The sequence below is a fragment of the Engraulis encrasicolus genome, chromosome 14, assembly GCF_034702125.1.
Source record: "Engraulis encrasicolus isolate BLACKSEA-1 chromosome 14, IST_EnEncr_1.0, whole genome shotgun sequence".
NCBI classification, from domain to species: Eukaryota; Metazoa; Chordata; class Actinopteri; order Clupeiformes; family Engraulidae; genus Engraulis; species Engraulis encrasicolus.
In genome coordinates this window covers 8,978,509-9,004,198 of record NC_085870.1, presented here as the reverse complement: position 1 = coordinate 9,004,198, position 25,690 = coordinate 8,978,509, and the positions used below count along the sequence as shown (strand labels likewise).

The following is a 25,690-nucleotide window of genomic DNA, read 5'->3' as shown; positions in this document are numbered from 1 at the left end:
GATTTCACGGGGCCTTAGATGAAGCACGCTGAGAAATTATGATGAACATCCCAAGAAAGTAGCCTACTTTTTCGACGACGGGACTCGTCGTCATTTAATTGCTTCCTGGTTTGCGAATGCACATTAGTCAGGCAGAGGGAAGGCTATACTATGGCTAAAATCTACAGTCCAACTTCAATATACAATTGAATTCACAAGACGACTTGCCAAGTGAGTAATGAGTATAACCGTTATAGTTTAGATTAGGACTCTTTCGCTTCTGCTATTCACCATGCCGTGAAAGCACGGCATTGTCGCGGCTACTTGCAGCAGCTGATCGTACCTGGCCCAGATCTAGTTCCCATTGTATCGAAATGTGTGCCAGACAGCACCATCGACCTCCTCGTCAACTTTCATGAATATTTATGACGCCTAGTTGTGTTAGAACAGTTCCGCGGAACCCTATGGGTAAGCTCCTAATGTGTGTGCTCAGGGGCTAAGTGCTGCTATATATTGTTAGGTGTCATATGAATTATATGTCATATGTGACTTTGTATGTGCATCATTGAAGTGATGATGTGATGATGTGACTGAACATATTGATTATTTTTTTATTGTAGTATGTTAGTGAGATGTGACTGCTCTTAGTGTGTAATTATTTGTAAGGCCATGCATTGTCCATGTGTTTTAATGTGTGTGTTTTGTTTGATAGTTTCCTGCCCAGGTACCACAGATGCAAATTATCTTTGTAGCAAACTCTGGTACTGGAGTTGTCCTGTACATGGCCCCTGTCAAATAAACCAATAAACCAATAAACTAAACTAATGCTCACTTGGCGAGGGCCCCGTCAGGGTCGGCCAGGTTGATGTGTGCCTGGGGTCCGAGCAGGGAGTCCAGGTGGGCGGACACCAGCTGCTGCTTGAGCTGGGCGGCCTGCTGGGCCAGAGCCACCGGGGTCAGCCGCTCCTCAGCACTGCTCTCCCGCGTGGTGGTCTGGGGAGGGCACACACCAATACACACGTGAACACACACACACCAAAACACATGTGGACACACACACACCAATACACACGTGAACACACACCAATACACACGTGAACACACACACACCAATACACACGTGAACACACACCAATACACACGTGAACACACACACACCAATACACATGTGAACACACACACACCAATACACACGTGAACACACACCAATACACACGTGAACACACACACCAACACACACGTGAACACACACACACCAATACACACGTGGACACACACACCAATACACACGTGAACACACACACCAAAACACACGTGAACACACACACCAATACACACGTGAGCACACACACCAAAACACAAGTGGACACACACACCAATACACACATGAACACACAGAGACACCGATATACACAGATACAGGTGCTCATCAGCACACACAGATACACACATTAACACACGTGCGCACACATATGAATGCACACACACACACACACACACACTATGTGTGGCATCATGGGCGCACATGTACAGTACATTCCAACAGAAACACACACCCACACATAAATACATACATACAGAAACGCACACGCACACACACGCACGCACGCACGCACACACCTTCACAGACAGACAGAAACACACACACCTTTACAGACAGACAGAAACACACACACCTAAGCACTGTTGCTAAAACCTGCGAAGTAATGCTGAGTGGTGCAATTTGGACGAGAACATCCCAGCCCAGCCCAGCCCAGCCCAGCGCAGGGTTTTAAACTCAGCCTATGGGCACGGGCCTCCTGCTGGGAAGGCAATGGAGATGGCACCAAATGTGCAGGCGTCTGCTGAAATCTATTAAAAGCCCTTTTCCACACTACTCAGAATTCAAAGCAGGTATTTCTCAGGATTAACATTACCCAAAAAAGGTGGATTTTTTTTGCTATGCTTTACACATTCTTGCTCAATTTTTGGCATGCCTCTTTCCTAAGGTCATCAGATGTCAGTAAGGCAGTTGTAAAGACATTGATGAACACGGCACTGTAGACAAAGGGGTCAATCCCCAGGTTCAGAACGCTAAAACCCTGCCAAAAATGTGATGCTTCCATCTGTGAATCAGCTTTTTTTTGATTAAGCAAGGCAGGTAGACCAGTTGAGTTGGTAGGAAACTGCGGAAGGGGTTTCACTTCTGAACTGGGTTTTCTCTACTCAGAACATCTTGGCGTATCAGAGACAAATGGGAGTGGCAAGAGAAATTGGGAACAAGAGAGAAATTGGGGCCTTGGGGTGTAATCTGCCGGTATATTGTCAATATCCCTCTACCAGTCATCAGAATGAGCTCTCAGACAGAGACTCTGAAGGCGAACAAACCAGACACATGATATGTGGGGGGCCTTGCCATGGTGAACCCCAGGGAACCCCTGCTCTAAAGTATTACTGATCAGAGGCCAGCTGCAGAGACAAGGACACACACAGCCCTGAAGAGGTTTTCTGTACCCAGAACAGATTAGTGTGCCAAAGACGAGTGTTTCTGTGGGAGGGGTGTGGTAGTGGTTCGTAGTGGTGTCAACAATGATCGATTCGGCGATCCAATCCAATGATCGCTACCTCCCGAATCGTGATCGAATCGGATCGTGAGGGCAGTGCCAATCCACACCACTAGTGGTTCGCACTGATGCTCTGGTCTGAGGTCAACTGTAGAGACACAGATGAACACAGCACTGTAGAGGTTTTCTCTACTGTTTCCAGAACAGACTAGCATGCCACAGACAAACGTGTCTATGGAAGGGGTGAGAGAGTAGTTGTCTAAGGTATTACTCATCTGATCTGAGGTCAGTCACACAGACTCTCATTAATCTGTGAAGATATGGCCACCGTTACAAATGTAGCGTCACCAGAATGGCAATGACCAAGTCGTAACGTATTACTAAAATCTCTGCGTCGTAGCAGTGTAGTGGTGGTACTATGGCAGTAAAGTCTTTTCAACGGCTATCACAGCATTCTACTATTAGAAAGGTGCACATTATGAGACTACCACGGTACAGTAAATGTTCTCTCTACACCCAGAAAAGACGATTATGCCTGACAAGTGCAGATATGGGGGTGGGAGGTTGGTTGGCAGCCTCTTTCCGAACTCATTACTGATCAGAGGTCAGATGATTCTCTACCCTAAACAGACTAGGGTGCCACAGGCAAGTGTGTGTGGGTTTGTAGATGTGTGTGTGTGTGTGTGTGAGAGGGTGGACAGCCTCTTCCCTAAGGTATTACTGAGATCGGCTGTGTTCTCTACCCAGGACAGACAAGACATGTCGTGTGGGTGACAGGGTGGGAAGGTGGGAAGGTGGACAGCCTCTTTCCTAACGTATTACTGAATGACAAAAGACCAACAAAGGTCGGCGTCTGTGCCTGCACTTAACACCCGTGTATTGCTTGGTGCGTGCACTCACAAAAAGTAGTAATCACTCCATTTTTACATTATCTAACGTATTACTGATCAGAAGTCAGTTGATTTCTCTACGCAGGGCAGACTAGCGTGCCACAGGCAAGTGCGTGTGTGTGTGTGTGAGTGGAGTGGATGGTGGCCGTCCGGCCGGCCCCGGGGGACAGCTGCTGACCTGGATGGTCTCCACCTCCTGAGTCAGCTCCTGGATCTCACTGAGCAGCCGCTGGTACTTCTGCTGAGGAGTCTCCTTCACCCCACAGCCCTCCAAGAGATAGGGGAGAGGGGGGGAGAGAGAGAGAGAGAGAGAGAGAGAGAGAGAGAGAGAGAGAGAGAGAGAGAGAGAGAGAGGAGAGAGAGAGAGAGAGAGAGAGAAAAGATACGGGGAGAGAGATACGGGGGGAGAGAGATGCGGGGAGAGAGACGGGGCGGGGCAAAAAGGGAAAGTAGGAAAGGGAAAGTGAAAAATAGAGTGATGAGAGAGTGAATAAAATAGGAAGAGAGAGTGAATAAAATAGGAAGAGAGAGAGAGAGAGAGAGAGAGAGAGAGAGAGAGAGGCAGGAGACAGAGAGGCAGGAGGGAGAGAGAAAGAGGGGAGGAGGGCAAAAGGTGGGAAAGGGAAAGCAAAAAATAGAGTGATAGAGAGTGAGTAAAATAGGAAGGGAGAGAGAGAGAGAGAGAGAGAGAGAGAGAGAGAGAGAGAGAGAGAGAGAGAGAGAGAGAGAGAGAGAGAGAGAGAGAGAGAGAGAGAGAGAATAACAGTTTCCATTAAATTGGAGAGCCAAAGTGCAAATGAGGTGAGGAGACACAAGGACAAGAGCAAAGCAATGAGAAATCACATTTTATTGCGGTGGAGAGAGGCGCGTATGAATCAGGACATAGGATATAGTAAGGAAAAAGGACACATTTCATTAGACTGAGGAGACCAGGCTTCGCCCTTGTGCCCAATGAGGAGTCCATCACAACTACAGTACAGGGAGTGAATATATACAAAATTGATGAGTATGATTTTCAACAACGTTTTATGTTTGTTCAACTACTACATTTTACATTTATTAAGTAAGAAATGTGCTCACTCAAAATTTATCTACTCAAGATTGTTTGTTTACTCGGGAGATGAAAAGGGCAAGCCTTCAAACCAACTGCCAACAAATTACTTGTATAACCTTGAAATATGTAATTTTGTGCCTGCTCATTTTTCTCTTGGGCTCCGCATGGGCAACACTCACAGAAAACTATCCACCTAAACACCAAACGTTTGCCGAGAAAGCTACACTTTATCAAGTGCACCCATGGGGTACACACACACAAACACACACGGTACGTGCAATAACTGCAGATAGCGCCCCAGGTTTCCCACTATGCTGATAAATGAGGGGAGTTGTGTTATAGCAGGGGGCCTGTTTAAATGGGACAGCGCTGTGTAGCCTGCTGGGAGACTGTGAAGCAGTGTGTAAGTGTATACCAGAGTAGATTTGAGTAGAATAGGCAGACTAGGCCAAATGAAGTGGTGCATACTGTAGAGTACCGGTAGATTGGAGTGAGCCTGAAACCTGAACTTTTCCAGGTTTTTCGTGACCGTAGGAACTCTGTGGTACATTGGAGTCGGCAGCGGTGGTCTACCTGTAGTGGTCAGGGAGTCAGCCTTGTAACCAAAAGGTTGATGATTTGAAACCCGCACCATCAATGCCTGAAGTGCCCTCGAGCAAGGCACTTAGCCCCACACAATTTCCAAGGGCTCCAACAAATACCCTGTAATGCAACGGCAAGAGGCTTTGGATAATAAAAAGAGTCAGTGAAGTGTAATGTAATGTAAAGCAGAATACTCACAATCTCATACTCTCCAGACTCATAGCCAACTCTCCTGTTTTTACTGATGCGATCAGAAAAGTCTGCAACCAGGAGAGAATATCAGTCAGTCAGCCAGTCAAGGAAGAGAAGACAGTCAGAGGAGGACTAGTGTTTCAATGAAGGTGGAGACATGAAATGCATCTTAAGTGATTTGCAGTAGAAGGAAAGACTTCTGGAGATGGAACATTAGGGTTTTATTTTCATCATTTACCATCCAACTCCATTTGACAATTAAAAAAAAAACATACCTGTAGCAAAATAAAAATGCAGTTTTATTTCAGAGCAATTTAAATATGAATTAGCATAACCATGTGTTTACAAACTCACACTGTTATGGCATGCATCACGGCATTTTAAAATGAAAACAACCTTTTTGACCTTGAGGTTGCATGCTGTTACACAATTAAGTCTCAGTAATGATTTCAGTCAATGATTCCACAATGGTGAAGCAAGCCAGAAACGATCACAGAGAGCAGGTGTAGCACTCTCCATTTATGAGACACTGATGAATCGAGTCTTTTAGGGAACTTTGAGACGACCCTGACAACATCTGCCCCAACATGTCTGTTTTGCACAGTCCACTGGATTCCACTCTCTTTTTGCATACGGTACTTAGAGGTCAAGTGACGTCAAAGTCATTTGTGGTTTGGAAACATTTGACATAGATCAGAAAACTGTGTACAGGTGGTACGTGTGATTCCCTTGTAAATGCCCTACCATTAAGCTTGGCTCTTTTGCATGGCAGTCAAAGTAAATGTTTAGTATCCCGGATACCCAATTTATTTTAAACTTAATTTAATGACTTATAATTTATCACATGCATCCCTTGTAAGGTGCTTTGGATAACAGTCTGGTTACGACAGTTTAATGAACCATGTAATAATAATAAAACAAACTGAAGGATGGAGTCATCAGTAATGGTCATATAGTATAAAAAGACAAACTAGGGGAGGTCGTGAGCATCTAAAATGTAATATCAAAGCAGAGTGAACGGGAAGTCATAAGCAAACAGAAGACAAAATGGAGCAGGTCATGTGTAATGACCATGTAATGTAGAGGGGAAATGAAGGTCATAAAGGACATGTAGGGTCTAGGGGTGTAAATCACAGCCTCCATGACGATACAATTCGATATCGATTTCTTAAAGGGACACTGTGCTGGTCAAAAAAGGTACTGCAACTATGCTGCTCATTGAAAGTGGACTGTCTATAGCCAAATTTGATCTTTACATGAAAGTTTACGATAAGTAATGAACTAATAGTAAGTAATGAAGTAATGACCTTTCTAGTATGGTCCCAGTACAGTCATTTTTGCAGCTAAAAATGGCTATTTCTGGAAATTCAAAATGGCGGACAATGGAGAAGATCACCCTTTTCATGTATGAAAAATGCAATTTTTCCAGTCATAATGAACACTTAGAATTTGATGGTGGTGGTAAGTATTCATGAAAAAGGTAACATTAGCGAATGGGCAGCATGAATTCTGGAAATAAACAACTAAAAATCTCACACAGTGTACCTTTAAGGCAGTGATTCGATTATTTTCGATACTTAAGAATGCCCCACGATACAATATGATTCGATTCGATTTCTTTCCAATTACTTTCACACTACTATTATGCTATGGAACTAGGGCATATTGCAGGGGCCAAGAAGGTAGAGAATGCGCACACATCAGTGGTACTCATTTATAAATCACTGGGAGCATTAACAGTGTTGCGGACTTCTATCATTTATTTCATATTGCAGGGGCCAGCCATTCGATTATTTTCGATACTCAAGAATGCCCGACAATAAGATACGATATGATACAACACGATACGATGCCATTCTATCATCGGCCATAGGATCTATGCATCGATACATATCGATTATTATTTACACCACTAGTAGGGTCCAGCTCAATGTCTAACCTTCCGTCCTTTCCTTGTGGCCTTCTGCAATAACGCTTCCCCGTTGTCAGACCAGGCAGAAAAACATTTGGGGGACTTTTCCCCATTGGAAAGAATGACTTTCGACAAACGAATTTGGTGAGATATGGATTAAATATTTTGTCATCCATGACGTCTTGCCTCATATCCACAAGCAAAAGGAGAGGACAGGATGTTAGATATGGGGCCTACGCTACAAAGCTGGTTCAGGATAAGTTAAGGTTAAGTTAAGAGGTAAATCACCTAATCAAGAGCTTTTCTTTAGAAAATGAGGACTCCAGGCTCTTCTATTAGATGATTTACCTCTTAACTTAACCTTAACTTATCCTGCACCAGCTTTGTAGTATAGCCCCCTAATGTACAGGCCATAATAGACTGACCAAGGCCCTTGGTGCTGACACGCTTGTCCTTGAACTTGTCATAGGAGGCGTTGGGGTTCACCACGATGCGCTCCACACTGTCACTGCACAGCTCCTCCTGTGGAAGACGGACACACGGCATGGTCAGGCACAAACCAACAAAACACACACACAAACAAAAAGACACATACACAAACAGACACATACACACAAATTCCACTTACCTCATCACTGTTTGCACCACACACACATACACACACACTAATAAGAGGTACATGCACACAACCACATATCTCCTGACTGCAGCAGGTGAGTGTGCAGTCTTAAGGGAGATGATGTCACCCAGTTCTGGACCTGAAGGGCCTCCTTCATTGGAGAATACGTACAGTAGTGAGCTCAGCCCAGAGGGCTCTACTGTCTGACAAATGGGTCATTTCACGTGAAATCAGACACTTTGGGACCCGACCGACACGGATTTCGATCATACTTGCTGTGCCTGTTTGCTACTAAACAGGCACAGCAAGTATGATTGAAATCTGTGTCGGTCGGGTCCCAAAGTGTCTGATTTCACGTGAAATGACCCAAATGATGCAGTGACTAATGACTGACTGCTATAGGCTCTGTGATTATGTGGGCCCTTCAAATCCAGAACTGAGTTTTAAATAAAAAAAAGAAGCTTGGAAAGAACGAAGCTTGAAGTGATTGTGCTTCAGTTTTTGATACGTTGTTGATTTTCTCTTTTGGACCTTTTTGTTTTGTAATTTTTCCACCCTCAATCTCACAATAAATGATCTGACATTCATATTCTTTGTCGTGATCATGCAGCCACCATACACACACTCTCGCACACACTTTCTGACAGTCTCGCCATCGTCTTGATGTTTAACACACAACATGACGAACATGGACTAAAACAACACAAACAGCAAAAGCACATCACTTTGACTCAGTCAGCAACCACACACACACACACGCACACACACATACACACACATAGGGGACAGACTAACCACTAAACCACCCTTGAGAATAGCCGATGCTCAGTGGACATTCTCAAGGGGGCTCATTCTGTTCTACAGACTGTCTGTACAGCTACTAGTGTGCAAACTTGCACATTTTAGGCTGTTAAGGGGCGATAGCAGCAGGCCTACAGCACGGGACCTCCAGAGGTTTTAGAGGAAGCTGAGGCTGACACACACACTTAGTTGGAGGGTGAGGAGGAGATGAGGAGGGATGGGGCAAGGGGCCTGTGGTTGGTGGGGTGTTACATAGACACGTAGCAGGTCTATGGGGTGTTATATTGCCTACGTCCTGTCTCTCGGCCGTAACTAAGCCAGCTAAGGACCTCTTGCATGGGGATTTGGGCTGCAAGCAACATCGACACAATGACAAACAAGAAACACACACACACACACACCAAATTAGCAGACAACCACATAGAGCATCACAGTAAGAGAGAAGGTCAAGTGTTAGGGAGGTGGGGTAGGGGAGGGAGAGATCAGGTACACTCTTACCAACTCCTTAGGATCCCAAAGACAGTTAGAGAGCGAGCAAAAAAAGAAAGAAAGAAAGAAAAGGGGGGAAATTAAGAAACAAAGAGGGAGAGAAAGAGAGAAAGAAAGAGAGAGAGAGAGAGAAAGAAAAAAACACAGATTAATGTGGTTATCACATGCCGTGCACAAACAGGAGCCGCTGGCTAGAGAGGAGGAGAAAGGGCCGGTTGTTCTCCGGGCCGGGCGAGTCTCAGCCGTCAGTCGGACACTGGGGACCGTTCATTAGGGGGGGAAAGAGGACGTCAAGCATCCACCTTGCCTCCAGCATCAGGGGGGCAAGGCCTGCGCGATGATGTGCCCTGATAATGTGTCATTTCCACCCTGGCTGCCATGAAGGACATGCGCGCAAGTGTGTGTGTGTGTGTGTGTGTGTGTGTGTGTGTGTGTGTGTGTGTGTGTGTGTGTGTGTGTGTGTTGTTCTCTAAAATGATAATGTGCAGCCTCTGTCTTAGCTGCCTGGCCTATACAGCGATGCCTTATGCCTTGTGTACACAAAGCGCGACCTACGCTACGCTACCTGAACGATGGAAGTCATTATTTCTCTATGGAGGGAAGGCGAATCAAGCTACCAGAGCGAATTCACCAGGAGCGAAGCGAACTGAGCGAACTGAGCGACCAGAGCGAATTTTAACGATAAAAGTCAAGCTAATCTTATGGTAATGAGCTATGACGCGGATTGGCGAAAACCAATTGGAACGTGTCAAGCCAGAGCCGTTATGTGATTAGCTAAATTAAACATGTCAATGCCATGTCCAGGGCGAATAAAGCAAATTCATGGCGAAACTTCTTCAACCACCTCAGCTACCTGGGTCGCGTAGGTTGTGCTTGGTGTACACAAGGCATTACCGTGTCTGCCGTGTTGTGGCCTTGTGCGCATATGCATGCGTGTCTGTCTGTCTGCATATTATTGTGCTATTGGAGCATGGAGTATGTCTTCTCCTGATTGAGCAGGGCAACACTTGCACAGGCACCCCAAGAAAGCGCAAAACAAATCCCCTCAGACTTAGAAAAGGATGTGATTGGGGGTTCAATCAAGAATCAAAAAGAAGAGACAAAAAGCTCCAGGCTGAACCACAATAAACAGGGAGCCGTGCGGCTATTTCCGTTTACTGTAGCAGGAGCAAGTTTTGAGGTTGGTGTTTTTATTCCCCCTCATTTTATATTTTTTGCATCCCTTTGCAAATCTGTAGCATTGTCCCTCATAGCATTATGCGTTTCCTTTGCAACACTTTGCAAAAGCAATGTCAGCCATAAGGGGAATGCAAAAAAAGTATTCAAAGAAAAGTTCCACTTCTAAAGGGGGGGGGGTGGTTATGGGGATAGTGGGGAGTCAAATGGGGGCGTAATATACATGCCGTCTGATGAAGATGGGGGTACGCTGGGGCGAAATGGGGTGAAGGTTTGGGGGGAGGGGAGGAAAAGGGCATGTACAGCTGTGGGACAGGAATAACACCAGCACCACTACACCCCAACAGCACCCCAACAGCACCCCAACAGCACCCCAAAGCCCAGCCCCAGTTCCCTACACATCCCTTTCATGTCTGAGGGGATCAAAGGAGGAGAGCGGGCCCGGCTGGGCTGGCTTCAGAGGAGCGTCGTCAGTGCAGGTGTTGGAAACATATGGAGGAAGAGGCGCTTGTGTTGGTGTGTGTGCATATGTGGGTGAGTGAGTGAGTGAGTGCAGGGGGCAGGAGGCTGTTAGTAAAGACACTACAAGGAGGAGGACACACATACGCACACACACACACATTAGCGTTGCGCAGTCAGCAGGACATTCAGCTCTGCTTTTACAGCACGCACACAAACACACTCACATTCTTGTTAACTCTCGCTCACACACACACACACACACTATTTTCTGGGGCGGGCAAGGGGCTAGGTTTAGATGAGATGTGAACAAAAAATAATCTAACTACTGAAGGGGGGGGGGGGGGGGGGGGGGCTGCACTGGCCTTATCTACGTCTGATCTAGACCACCCTCCACTGACTCTACCGCTTGTGCAATATTCATTTCAGACATTAATCACAGACAGTTATTTTTAAGAGATATATAACATCATAGAGAGGAAAAAAACATTAAAAAACAAAATTTCCCCAAAGTGAAAACAATTCATCCAATCACACCACCACATTCTACTCTAGAAGTACAAATCACCTTCATTAGCACTCCAAACCAAGGAGAGGAAGAAATATTATTTTTTAAGACAGAGAGAGAGAGAAACAGACCAAAGATCTTTTTTCTGCAAAAAACCCATGCAAATAACTGGAGTTAACTGGAAAGAGAAATAGAACCTCTTACTTGCACAAACTAGAATCCGAGGAGGAGAGAGTAAGAGGAGGAGGAGGAGAAGGGAGGACATGAGACAGGGGAGGGAGGGGTTGGGGAAGAAGAACGCTATTAGGTTATTAGTTAGTGAGGCCCAGGCTGACAACACTAGTTAGCCATTTGATTAGCATCACAGCAGGGCCATGCGACTGTGGCTCAGGTACTGGGTTTCAGAGTGCACACCAACAACACTGTGACATTCATTCATTCATTCATTCATTCATTCATTCATTAGCAAATTACACTACACCGCTGGGCTCTGCAACACTAATGCAGCACAGTCTTCCTGGACAATGATTGTGGGATAGTCCAGACTTGCGTGTAAACAACTGATCATCATCAGTGCATGTTACAATAGTGTTACGACTTGTAATGCTTTTATGATTTACCTTTAGTACAATTACATTAGGTATTCAACTGTAATAACCCAAGATATGTGTGGAGACCAAGAATGGTCTTAGCTCACGATTTCTTATGTTTTGGCTATAATTCAGGAGATTGGTTTGTGGCCTAGGAACCTGCATGACCGACCAATAAAGTAAAATGAATGAACTTCCAGCAATGGTCATCATGACGCTTCCAGAGCTGAAGCCATTAATGGCACATTTCCAGGGCGACAGACTACAGACTAATTAAAGAGATTAATAACACATCACTGTATCCCATAACAATTAATTGAGCTAATAACAAATTAGTATATATATATTATGTACTACATACCTGTAGGACAAAAGCTTGATATTGACTGACGTTATTGTACAACTGCAAGCCATGTTATCGCAGACTGATATAGAATGGCAAAATTCTGTAATAAAACACACAACTCACCGATTCAAACTGTGCCTGGTCATCCTCAGGCAGGTCACTGGTCTCATAGATATCGGGCTCATTGAAGGCCTGTGGGTGGTAGGACAGGGCATGATGTCTGGTTACTGGTATTCAACAGATGAAACGGTAGAAATTTTCTAGGGGGTAAGGGGACATTTGCAATGGCATGTGTACATGGGGGTAAGGGGACAATTGCAATGCCCTGTGTACATTTGGCAGTGCCAGCATTTGGGTGCCATTTAATCACTTCTGGGCAGTCAACAACACAACAATGCAAACCGTGTCCATCTGTTGTTAACCCACTTTTGAACAGTTTAATTGGGTCTGAGGCAGGCATTATGAGTACTTGTACATTTGTTTTGGTTTTCTTCTACTCTGTAAACTTGCCACTTGGTGATAGGCTTTATGGAGCTTTCCATTAGGCCTACTTAATAATATGTAATCTAACGGAGTGCACAGATTACAAATCTGTTTGCCCTGATTATTAATCCCACTCCTCTTGCCTTACATCAGAAAGGCTCTATTACTGTACAATACCCAAGCAACTTACTGCCAAGGGCGAAACTGAACAGAATTACATAATTGTGCTTTTCTAGGGAGTATTAGGCCTATTTTCTGAAACCTGAAAGTGCACATCGTATCAACAAATCACTTGTGTAAATAGCAGCTAATGTATCTCTAAGCCATAGGGTTACCATATGATTATTTTAATGCAGAGCACGGGTGGCCAACGCCCCAAACATTTATTCGGCAAAGGGATAATGCTACTTAGAACAGTCCCCGTTACTGTCGGGCAGACAAGCAACTGGATTGTTTTGGCAGAGTGCTGCAGTATTCTTCATCATCATGTGTACCGTCTCATCCCCACTAGCCTTTGAATACAACACGGTGCATTCTTTCCAAGTCAACCACGTATATCAGTCACATCAGCTGACTAGTATTTCAGCTAACTAGCATCCCTTCCCTTTTCATCACTATCCACTCAAAACATCCAATGGGAATGGTCGATGTGGCATTGTGTTACAAATGTCCGACATATTCAATGCGATTGCTCGTTAATTCACCCATTGTTCCCCAAAAATAACAGTGGATTTCAGTGAAGCTATTTCAAAGACGAGCAATGTTAAGTCAATGGCAGTGAGTTAGCAAACTCGCCGGTGATGCAGAAGAGTAAGGGTGGCTAACGCTATCTTGGGTTAACCCGATAGCTTGTCAAATCAAAAAATGGATTATCTTACGCCCGTCTGGGCAGTATATCGCTAAACCATCAGCACAAGTACAAGAAAGATGTATCTTTATGGGGCGCCACCCAGCTAAGATTAGCAATCTCACAACAAAGCTATTCCTTGTTGTTATGTTACCCTCTGCTAACATGCTACCTCCAGTGATGCAAATAGGGCAGCTAGGAAGTTAGCCATAAAGCATACTTACGATGCCTGGCAAGTTGGCGTATTTAGGATCAGCCATCGCAGTGCAACAAGGTGCAAGCGGTTTCTGATGTTTTAATTTTGTAATTAAGATGAAATTATGTTAAGAACCGCCCAGCGTAAAGCACCTCCACGTAATGAGAACACTTCGGATGTGGATGAAGTAGGCCGCTCCTCTTTGACAGGTTGAGGTTGAAGAATCGCGATACTTTGCGGGATGATATCTACGAGTGATGTAATGGGTAGGCTACTGATGGGATTTAGAGTTCTGTGGAAGATTTTTTAAATATCGCATTAAAGTTGGTTTGTGCATTATTTTGTATGTGCTTTTCATACAAAACTTGGTACATGACGTTAAAATAGCTTGGAAAACCAGTCACATTTTGTCCTCATGAGCATCTTTAGGCATAGGCTACTTGGTGATGATGACAGGATCCCATCCCAGGCCTAAGCAATAGGCCTATACTTGAGCTTCACTTAGGCTTTTATTTAGGCTAATAATGTATTTATTTATTGTTATTGTTGTTATTAGTATTGTCACTAGACCTATTGTTGTTATTATTATTATTATTATTATTACTACTACTATTATTATTATTATTATAAAATATCTCACAGATATCAAACAGTCCAACACAATGTGCTTCAAAGCTGCTGTTTTGCTCATGGGCGGTGATGCTCAACCTAAACAACGCCTAGGATAATTCCTCTAACCTTGTGCCGTCTAGCTGAGTGCATTGGTGCTGATGCGAGCAGGCCTGGCTACCACTTTAATGATGCCGTGCTGCACAACAGAGACCCCGCCCCACGCCACTTATAGACCAGCCTGATGCTTGCGCTGCAAAGCGTGCCTCTCCATCCTTGCAGCACCTCGTCCTTACCCAACAAGACCTGTTTGGACTACCCGAAATTCATACGGAAAAGGAAATCAGAAGAAGCGTCGACATAGGCATTGCAAATACATCATTTTAGACTACCTCGTCGTTTGCTGCAAGGAAATCTTACCATATTGATATCGAGTTTCCATGAAAGGCTACTCCAGTTGCATTGGGTTTGCTGAAACAGTTTTGCTCTTTAAATTCTATCTCAGTCCATATGTTTGTAGTAACGCATAAAAGCGAGTCTAATTTCGAAACGTCGCTTCGTCGATATTGCCAATTCACCGTGACGTTCGATTTGCTTTTGTGTTCCTCCTGAAGAGCTCGAGCTATCAACGCATTTTGGATTTGTCAGTAGCCTACGCCAAGAAGACGCTTTGCAGTGGGCCTGTTCGTCGTTTTACATATCAAGTGGGGCTAGTCAGTCGTGTAAAATTCAAAAAAATATCTCCTGTATTGTATAATCGGCAGTGAAAATATCAGGCACCATGGCTGATGCTATCTCGGAATGCAACATCAAGGTGTTATGTCGTTTTCGTCCTCTGAATCAATCTGAAATCGTCCGCGGGGACAAATTCATCCCGAAATTCCAAGGAGATGACACCGTGATGATTGCTGTGAGTTTCACAATGATTTTCTTGCCCTACCATCCATTTTGATGTCGTGTTTACCATCTTGCCTTTAGGGTGACGCAGAGGTTATCCCGGACTGAATGACAGTTCCATTTATGCGCTCAGCGTAATTTCTAGCAGGCAGCACTGGTCCTTAGGCCTTGCCACTCTAAATGTGTTTATTTAGACTTCTGCGACTCTCACGTTCAGGGATTAATGAACTGGATGTGGTCATGCCAACGCCTATGAATTGCATGTTTTAGCCTTTCCTGTCAAGTCCACCATCACTCAGAGGGCTCACATAGGGCTACACACATACAAATCCTCTTTGAAGGTTTTATTTTAATACTAAAGCAAAAAAAAAGTATGCCTATGCTATCTCCTAGACTCTGAGCACTTAGCCATGCACCCCACAATATTCAAGATGGAATATTCCATGCTATGCTATCCCAGCCAGGCCAAAGTGCTTGTTCACCCAGCAGGCGGAGCAAGGTTGTTTATTGATTCTTTCCCCCCAAATGGTAGGCCTATCCGACATTATGCCGAGCAACCATCTTCAAATCATCACAAAGGTGACTTGGCATCTTGCTTCCAAATGATTTCATCAGGTGCATCTCTCAGAGTGACCAATGCAGGTGTAGGCTATTTCACCTACAGTATAGGCCTACTGATCCATAATCCCTCGCAGTATCTACATAAGAATTACATTTGTTGGTTGATGATGTATGTATTATGAGATTGCTATTTTACATCCTTGGAATGAGTATTAGCAGCTGCCTTTGAGTGTCTTTTGTCAAGATCATGGATCGAGAGGCCTGGCTTGGGCTACATCCAGGTGTTTCCATATCTGATTGAAACCGAATACATGTAGAGGCTAATTTTGTCAGCCATTACCCAGGTTTATGTTAGTGTTTTTGTTGTTCCAATTAGCATGACATTATTTTTTTCACCAACCATTGTGCTGTAAACATTTCAGTTTTAGGTGATTAATGTTTCACATTGTTTCACATTCACTGTTAACAATGAATCTCTGTGATTTAGGCCTACATACTATTGTCTCTCTTTAGTCTCATTCTCAATTTGTTTTGTATACATTTACTTCTACGTTTACTTCCACCATCACACTAAATGAGTCAGTGGGTTCATGCTCAAAGTCCCAAGATACAGTGGAGACTGGCTGTGGCCATGACAACCGGCAAGAGATTGATGATGGTAGGGACATGGCCCTCTTCCGAGAGAGTAGCAACGAGAAAACAAAAGACAGGCCACTCCTATTTCAAAGCACAGGGGAAACAGCCATAGAGGTCACCCTGACAACCTAGTGAGCAGAGAGCACAGATACAGTACACACGAGAAATGGAGTTAGCATTGATGTACAAGCACAGCCAGTAGTAAGTTGTCTTTGCTGATATAGAAAGATAAGTCAGAAGTACTGGGGTGTGTGGAGAGGGGCTCTCTGAGTCATTGTGATGCTACTGCTGTTGGTGTGTGAGGAAGAGCATTCAATGATGTGGGAATGTATCTGTATTGATTTTCATAGCTAGCAGACGATGGTGGAGCTGACATGGCCCTGGCATAAAGCTAATGTCGTAATGTCCCCATCCTTCTTCTATCCTCCCTGTTCCAGATCTAGTTCCCCCCCACACACCCTTTCAGACAGACACACACACACACACACACACACACGCACACACACACACACACACACACACACACACACACACACACACACACACACACACACACGCACACACACACACACTCTCTCTCTCTCTTTCTTTCTTTATTTCTCTGTCTGTAGTATTTACAATTTACCAAGGGCACATGGGTTTTTCATTAGCAAAATGGCACCATGGTCGTTGTGGTGATAGATGCGTTGATAGATGTTGTTTGTGTGGCGGCGCATGTCTGTCAGCCACCCTGGCAGAGCAGCTGGCGGATCATTGTCAGATTTATTTCCTGTTTTTTGTGCCTCTTCAGCTGAAGGGGTCTGACAGTTAAAGTGGGGGCGGCTCTTGTGGAGGTCAGATTTCATAAAGGGCAGCCGCGAGAATGAGTCGGCTGTTTTTTTTTCTCCAAAACAAGAGGAATTTAGACTCGAATAGAGATTTCAGAGTTTCATAACTCAACGGCATGACACCCCGAGACTGGATCTAATTCAGAGTCTGAGACTCACACACCTGGGGAAGGCAGAAGACTGAAACACATTTGTGTCTGGCCAATAAAAGTTGCTCATGCATAGTGGTAGTGCAACCTTTGTCCTTGTTCTTCAGGATCTGAGACTGGGCCTTGGACCGCTGTCCTGGTTCGTGACTTCAAAGTTCTGCAAGGATTTGATCTTGTCTACCTGCATTGTCATTCATCCATCTCTACGAGGCAGATGCAAGGGCTGTAGCTCATGTTCAAGAAATACTTCCTTATCGTTATAATCGATTAGACAACCTATTCCTTCACTCACCTGCTAGCTGAAGTGGTGCGTCATTGCCAGACAGACCCCATGGAGCCATTGGAAATGCTCAAAATTGATTGGCTCCCTGTGTCAATAGAATTTGATAGTGCTGCAACTAAGTGACCAGACTAAATGAGAAGCAAAACGTTTGTGCCGCGTCACAGTTAGTATGGGCAGGCTGAACTGCTGGAACTCTGTGGCTGTGGCTCTGAACCCCTAACTGCTAGAAGGCTATCCCTGTCTTCACCTGTTAGCTTTATATGACTTGGACCCCGGGCTTCTCCATAGCTGTGTCAGTTCACATTTGCCCTACACCATACTCTGTGAAGCGACCTTGGGTGTTTTGAAAGGCGCTATATAAAACGAAAGTATTATTATTATTGTTATTATTATTATTATTTGGGAGTTGTTCCACTAATACACCCTGCAGGTGGAAATGTTGAGGAAGTATTTTAAGGGGGCATGATGGTGGATACAGTAGAAATGGTTGGTGTCACTGTTGTTCAGGCCAGCCATGTTGGCTACAAAAACCACCATGAGCTTCTCTTCCTGTTGGGGAAGCTGGAGATAATAAGCAGCCTGGTCTTGCCATAGGCCTACCTTCATACTAATGTCATTTGTACAGAGGGTCTGGAATGGCTGAACTGAGAAACGATTAGTGGTGGGAGGGGTGAGCTCTGTTGAAATTTGAAATGTGCGTCTTGTTCTACCCAATGTAGCTAACATTTGGTCATCATGGCGTTGAGAAAGTAAGGACTAGTGTGAGGGGTGAACTCCGTTGAAGTTTGCTGATTAGGCGGTGGTCTGGTAACAAAAAACAGCCCCCTCAGAACACCCGGCAAAGGCGTAAGGTGGGAGTAAACGCGCTTACGGGTGGCCAGGCCAGGGTACCACTGCCAAGCAGCTCAGAGCAATTCATCACCTGTTCCGAGTATGAATGAATCACATCTCCCTGGACACGTGCGGAGGCAGGGTAGGTTTCAGAAGATCCTTTTGTGTGTGGTTATCTCTGTTTGCGCAGATCAGCCTTCGTCATTGTTTGGACAAAAATAACTGCTTGATCATGCAGGCCATGTTTAGAGCGAGCGAGAGAGAGAGAGAGAGAGAGAGAGAGAGAGAGAGAGAGAGAGAGAGTGTGTGTGTGTGTAGCCTATGCGCACTCACAAGTATGCGTGAGTGCATGTCATGACTTTATGCCCATGTGTGTACAGTATTTAGTGTTAAGACACTCAGTTACACACATTAGTACTCCCCATTAATCAAGGTGTAACAAAAACTATTTGCATACCCACCAAACATTGGTGTCCTTGACTTGATTTATTGACAGGAGATAATGAAAGATGCAGCACATCGTGCTTGTGAAAGAAGTCGCCCAAGGCTATGCAGACCCATAGTGAGTGGCTTCAGATTGCGTCATTCCAAGATGAAGCATACATCATGACAGAAATCCTGTGAGTGAGTGAGAGAGAGAGAGAGAGAGAGAGAGAGAAAGAGAGAGAGAGAGAGAGAGAGAGAGAGAGAGAGAGAAAAGAAACAAAAAAACAGTTGATCTGACATGGATCAATCTAGAAACTCCAAAAGCCAGCACGGTTTCTGTTCTTTCAAGCCTCTGTCTGTCTTTCCCTGTCAGCATTCTAGTTTGACCCAGCTCTCGAAATCCATCAGGAAAAAAACCCACACTGCATTCCAAAACGAAATCGCAAATCCAATTATCTCTTATTACGGTGTTGCAGCACAACACACTCTTTTTTTTTAAATGCTGTCAAACAATGCATTAACGCACCATGCACGTGTGCAAGCAAGCAAGCTGGGTGAGTCATTCCTTTTAATGCGTTTGACAAACATGAGGTAATTCCTCCAGGAACCCCCCCACCCCTATACAATCAATTTCCCACAAGTCATTGTTCCATGAGCCAGCCGGCGTGAGCAACAAAAACGGGGATCAGTAGCTAGCCGTGACGAGGATTAATGTCATTACATCTGGGGAGCTGAGCCCAAAAATGGCCTGTTCTGTCCCCCTTCCTCGTAAGTGTTTTGTCGCCTTTCAGCACCATAAACAAAATTGCTGGAAGGGATTGTGGGATTGTGGGGAAAAAAGGAACGCTCATATCTGCCTGAAGGTGTAGCAGCAATTTCCCAGGGCAATCTCACTGAGTCCACTGCAATGGCCGGTATCCATCACTGTGAGTCATCAAGAGGGCCAGCCAGGGTGTGACGTCTCGTTAAAGTGGCTCATGCAGATGGTGATGAGGTTACAGCAGTTAAGTGAGGCAAAGGACCTATGTAGACATACAGTATATCTACTATAGGCAGGGCTGGACTAGCCTGGTCCTGACCATCCCATAATACTACCATTTCATTTCGTATTTATGGTCTGGCATTTGTTTTCTCTGAAGCGATTGCAGGAAGCAGGAAGTTTGCACTCAGTTATGGTCTCAAATTATTGGACACCTCTCACCCAATCGCCGGCAGTTACTCAACAACAACATAGCGCAGACCAATGACTCTGGCGCAGATATGTACATCATCGTCCTCCCCCTTTCGCCCCCACGTGGGGCACTTATTCACTTATTGGCTGTTTTCTGGGCGGGCGTTGCGATCAAAATCCTACTGCTCCAGGCACTCCACAGAGAAGCATGGCCAGACTACCGTTGTGGAGCCAATCCTTTGGCGGAAGTACGTAGGATGGCTCGCGAGGCTAGGGCTCGACTGTTATCTGGCATATGGGGCAGATTCCCATGGCCCGACTGTCCTCAGGGGCCGACGCTTTTAGTTTTTTGCGTCGTTTTTATTTTCCCCCTTAGACTACAGACTAGTCCACAGTAGGGGTGTGCAAAATAATCGTTGCATCGATGCATCGCGATACTTACTCTCACGATGCAATGCATCGATTCATGACAAGGTATCGTGATACTTATTTTCTCAATATACTGTATGGAGTCATGACAATTGATTATTTGATAACAATAAAATTCGATTTGCCACAGGTTATTTTGTTCAGTAGAGAATAGGTAATATTTCTGTTGTGATGTAAGCTCTCTCCCAGATGATAGAATGCTTAAATAGAATGAACTGACTTAAGAAAGCGACACAGCAACTGACAAATAAGCTGTATTTTACACATTTACTGAAGTAAATATCGCAATGCATCACAGTAGTACATGAATCGCAATGCATCGTGATAGAATCGCATCATGGCATGTGTATCGTGATGCGCATCGAATCGTGAACCCTTTGCCAATACCCACCCCTAGTCCACAGTATAGATAGTGCTGCCCATGTGGTATGCATAATATATCACAGTGGGACTGTGATGTTATACTAGTGCATAGCAGAGTGGCTGGTCTACGCCAAAAAAATGCCCGGGCCGTTTTCTTGTCCCAGGCTAGCCCTGTCTGTGGGGTATAAGATGGGAGGTGAAGTCCTCTGTAGGTTTCATCTCCTGTTGGTCAAAGGGTCCCTATAGTATAGGGTATGGATGTGCCAGATTACCTGGCTGCAGTTATGTACTCTTAAAAATTGGCCAAAACTAGGTTCTCCTGCCCTCCCTCACAGTTCAATGGCACTGCGAACCTGCTTGCCTCAAGCGATGCTAACTGCCATTGCACATTAAATCAGCCGCCTGCTCTGCTGTTGAGGGTTTGAGGGTAAAGGACGAGGTCTTCTCCTCGTCTGTGTTTGCCTTTCATCTGTCTGAGAGAAGAACACGCTGCCTGCTCCAGTATCCTCTCTGGAGAATTACATTTGCAATTCCTGCCCAGGTTTTGAAGGGCTACACCAAATAGAAAATGCTAGCGTGCAATGCATGCATACATCATGTTCTCAGGCATGGCCCGTCTTCCATCTACTTGGAATGAGGACCCTCTATCTATGAGGCTCTGTCTGTGTCGTTCAGGAGGCTGAACTCATTATTGGTCAGGATGGCTGCACTTAAATCTATGGTACAGTGGGCTAGTTTGCTATGCACATGCACATGCACATGCACACACACGTGCGCACGAGAGGGACTAGGGCACGCATGCTCGAGCAGTGTGCACATCTGATAAAGAGAAAAGCCTTGGGGTCTTGCTTTGCTTCTTTTTTTCACCTCTCTTGACTCGCGTGTTGTATTTTTTCTTCTCTGTTCCTTTTATCCCCACCCGTCTCTATATGCCCTTCACTTATATATATATTTTCTTGGATGAGTGCAAGATTGAGTCAGGACATTCTCAGATATGCTCTTTGATGCCACCACACAGGTGTTTTTAATAATCATAAATTCATGTATTTATTCATTTGAGGGTTCTGTTGGCGTGACTACATTCTTGAATTATTTTAGAATTGGATGTATTCTGTATTCGCATGGATATCTATCCATCTATCTATACATCCATCCTCATTTATACTGATTATGTTTGCCACTTTCTTGCCTGGCCTCTTGGTCATTAGAGTGCTTGTGATTGAGGGGAATCATGACCTAAAGAGATCACATGCCCCTATGAGCCTGATTGCCTGACTGGATGGCACACAATTATAATTCATTGCCAGTGATTGGCCCTTCATCAAAGGACCGGTCCAAGGAAACAAGAAAAAATAATCTGATCCTGATTCAGTGTCAGGCGATGTAGTAGCTTGGTAGCCACGTGATGTCATGGCACTAGTTGTAATTTTCTCTGTGCAGCAGAAACAGGCCTGACATGAAATTAAAATAAATTAATGCATAGATTAAATAATTTAAATAACTTCATGTTCTTTCCTTTTACTCAGTTCTAGCTATTACTGTAAGTAAATTGAGGCCACATATTCATTTTAATTCCAAACCTGCAGTGGTGTGTGTGTGAGTGTGCACGCATGTGTGCACGGGTGGGCACATTGTATCATGTGCGACGTGCATTTTGCATTTGTCTTCAGAGACATTGTGTTTTCTAATATACACTAAAAGCAAGTGAAAAAGCTGGGGCGTCTTGAATTTTGTCACTCAATTAAAGAGTGCTGCAACTGGGCCCTACCGTGGTGCTAATGGTCAGGCACTCGTCTACTATGAGGCCTACCGGGGTTCGATTCCGGCCCGTCTCTCTCTCCCAACTTGCTTCCTGTCACTGTCATCACTGATCTATCTCGTTAAAACTGATAGAGGCTTGTTAAGCCCCCAAAAAATACTTCTAAAAAAAGAGTGCAACTGGATGAAGATGAAGTTGAGAAACATTGGCGTAGTCTAATCATTAGCCCGTCCAGACAGCCAGAGAAATGAGTCACAGATAGGACTTCAGAAAGCATCAACTTCTCAGTTTCTGCTGCTGGGGCATTGCAGTAATATGCTCCCCTTTTATACCACCAATTCAAAGCCGGAGAGCACAGCTGTGTCTCTCATCTCTCTCTCTCTCTCTCTCTCTCTCTCTCTCTCTCTCTCTCTCTCTCTCTCTCTCTCTCTCTCTCTCTCTCTCTGTATCAGGCTTCCCATCTTCCCAGCTCGTATTATCTTCATAAATAAGTTTTGGTGAACCTCCATTACTGGGTGAGTCAGAGGCAGGCAGGCAGGCGTGGCCTTCTGGGAATGGGCAGTGCAACATTTCAGTCTGCAGCTTCCATTATTATTGTGGGATGGAGAGATGGAGCTATAGCGCGGGAGAAACGAGAGAAAGTAAGGCCTTGGAAAAAGAAAAAGAGACCTTGGCCTGCAGTTGATACCCTTTCACAGCTTCCCAGTGTGCTGTGTGTGTGTGTGTGTGTGTGTGTGTGTGTGTGTGTGTGTGTGTGTGTGTGTGTGTGTGTGTGTGTGTGTGTGTGTGTGTGTGTGTGTGTGTGTGTGTGTGTGTGTGTGTGTGTGTGTGTGTGTGTGTGTGTGTGTATAACAACCCAGTTGGATCAGGAGGGAATGCTTTCGCATTAGTTGAAACATGTGCTGCTGCCACCATCATGCATTTAAAATGGGTGTTCAATGAGAACTGCTGCCACTGTTATGGTCGTGTGTGTGTGTGTGTGTGTGTGTGTGTGTGTGTGTGTGTGTGTGTGTGTGTGTGTGTGTGTGTGTGTGTGTGTGTGTGTGTGTGTGTGTGTGTGTGTGTGTGTGTGTGTGTGTGTCTAAGCCCCATTTGTGCCGCATTGGTTTCCTGTCCACACAAGATTAAGTGAGTCGAGGTGAGCGGGGACATTCCTTACACATTCATTTCGTTTGTATCGCCGCAGCAGTATTGCTCAATGCTTACTCTCGGTAGCCATCCATTTCTATTTTTGTTTGTAGTACATAGTTGTTATTATTTCATTGTAGCCCCTTAACGCACACAATTCCACCAGTGGGGCTCTGTAATAGTCATTAAAAAACCGTTACTACCATAGTACTACACCACTATGACTTTGCACAGGGCCTTTAGTAATACATTACGACTCGGTCATTGTCATTTTGGGAACAGACAATTTATAACAGGGGTCGTGTAGGTGTTTTAACTCGGTGCATACTCTGAGATGTCAGATGATCAGTCCACAGATTTTTTTCCTCCCTCCTTCTAAATTGAAAATCCGGTAAACCAAAAGTCAATACTCGTTCCAGAGTTCTCTCTGTCTCTCTGTCTCTCTCTCTCTCTCTCAGTCTCACTAACTGGCTGATTCCATTTCACTGGGAGGCATGCAGAAGACAGATCTCCAATAGAGGGGGGGGGGGGGGGGGGGGGGGGGGGGGGGGGGGGGGGGGGGGGGGGGGGGGGGGGTGCTTCGTCTCTCAGCCTCGTCAGCCTTGTCAGACAGTGACCCCCTTTTCTCCTTCAGCTGAAGGATTATATCAAGCATTTATCCCCATTGAAAATGGGCTTCATGAGGTTTTCCCACCTGAAAGAGAGTCCGTTCATCATTCTTGGCCGCCGGAAACAAACCTTTGATGTTTGATTGACGCTTTTTTATTGTCAATGGTGGATGATTTCTGCTGTTCAAGAAGCAATCTTGTCTCATGAATCCATTCCCAGGTCTTTTTCCAGATGAATGCATTTTGGAGTATCCTTACCTGGAGGCAGGTGTAAAAATTGAAAGCCAAAAGCCAGCAGAGGTGTGAAACCTGGGTCGAGAGAGTGTAAAAATTACTATATATTTTTTTAAAAGTTTTTTGGGGGGGGCTTTTTGGCCTTTATTGTAACAGGACAGTGTGAGAGTAGACAGGAAATGATTGGGAGAGAGAGATGGGACAGGGCCCGTGGCCAATGTAAGCCCAAATGTGGGGGGCTTAGTGCCCCACAACACCCCCCTAAAATCACCATGTTTTTCCTTGTATTCCACACAGGTGACTTGCGTAACTGAGCAGCTTCAGATCTAGTACATGATTTGATGTGCTTAAGACATGGCCCCTGTTGGACATTTCCTGTTATCAGAATGGCAATGACCAAGTCATCATTTGTTACTACTGTAATGTAATAAGTCATTATTTGTTACTACTGTAATGTAATAGTATGTAATGCTATGGTAACACAGTAGTGTTCCGCTGATGGATCTACATGGGGCTTCACACTCGCTGCAATCTGTGGATTCAGAGCTGCTTACATCATATTTGTGCCAGGTTTTTGTTCATGCTCTGTGTCCATGTACACCCTTGAAAGCTATTTTGGGGCTGGTGGCAGGTGGCATTGAATGACATGCCAATTCATTTCACTTGTTACATGACCCATTTTTTTTCAAATTTGCTAACCTGTGCCCAGACCAAAACCAACTTTTACCCTAGCCAATATCCCAGACCAAACCAATCCCTAGCACACAGTAGATACGTTTGTATACCAGTGTTAATTTAACCGTTACAGATTTGATATTAACTCAATTTCGGGTAACTTTCAGTGTAGTGTTGGTCAGTGTGACATTTTCAGAGTTAATTCTACTCAACATCGTGTAAATATTAAAGGAACAGACCACCCTTTTTTGATTTTCACATATTTGCAGTATTTCCCAGCATTGTTCATGAATGTGCATATCATTTTCCCCTCTGTGTTTTCAGTACTTAGATTTATTGGATCAGAATTATTAGCATAGCTTAGCATAATCACTGAAAGTAACTGGTATCTTTAGCATCAAGCCACAAGTGATCACTGGACCGAATTAAATTGCTGTT

At 44.7% G+C, this 25,690-nt stretch overlaps 2 protein-coding genes across 2 annotated transcripts in view; one reads left to right on the top strand and one right to left on the bottom strand.

Annotated features, from left to right (window-relative positions):
* The window catches only part of dctn2 (dynactin 2 (p50)), a 31,287-nt gene extending 17,420 nt beyond the window's left edge, over positions 1 to 13,867 (bottom strand). Inside the window, exons 1-6 of the mRNA XM_063214882.1 lie at positions 13,695 to 13,867; positions 12,264 to 12,332; positions 7,578 to 7,674; positions 5,241 to 5,308; positions 3,591 to 3,683; positions 812 to 972 (exon numbers count right to left, since the gene is read on the bottom strand). Coding sequence (XP_063070952.1) covers positions 812 to 972; positions 3,591 to 3,683; positions 5,241 to 5,308; positions 7,578 to 7,674; positions 12,264 to 12,332; positions 13,695 to 13,730 — 524 coding nt within the window. The 5' untranslated portion in view covers positions 13,731 to 13,867. The remainder of the gene's footprint in view (positions 1 to 811; positions 973 to 3,590; positions 3,684 to 5,240; positions 5,309 to 7,577; positions 7,675 to 12,263; positions 12,333 to 13,694) is intronic.
* A 1,187-nt stretch (positions 13,868 to 15,054) lies between these two features.
* kif5ab (kinesin family member 5A, b) overlaps positions 15,055 to 25,690 on the top strand; it is an 83,409-nt gene continuing 72,773 nt past the window's right edge. Inside the window, exon 1 of the mRNA XM_063216329.1 lies at positions 15,055 to 15,185. Within this exon, the coding sequence (XP_063072399.1) occupies positions 15,057 to 15,185 (129 nt within the window). The 5' untranslated portion in view covers positions 15,055 to 15,056. The remainder of the gene's footprint in view (positions 15,186 to 25,690) is intronic.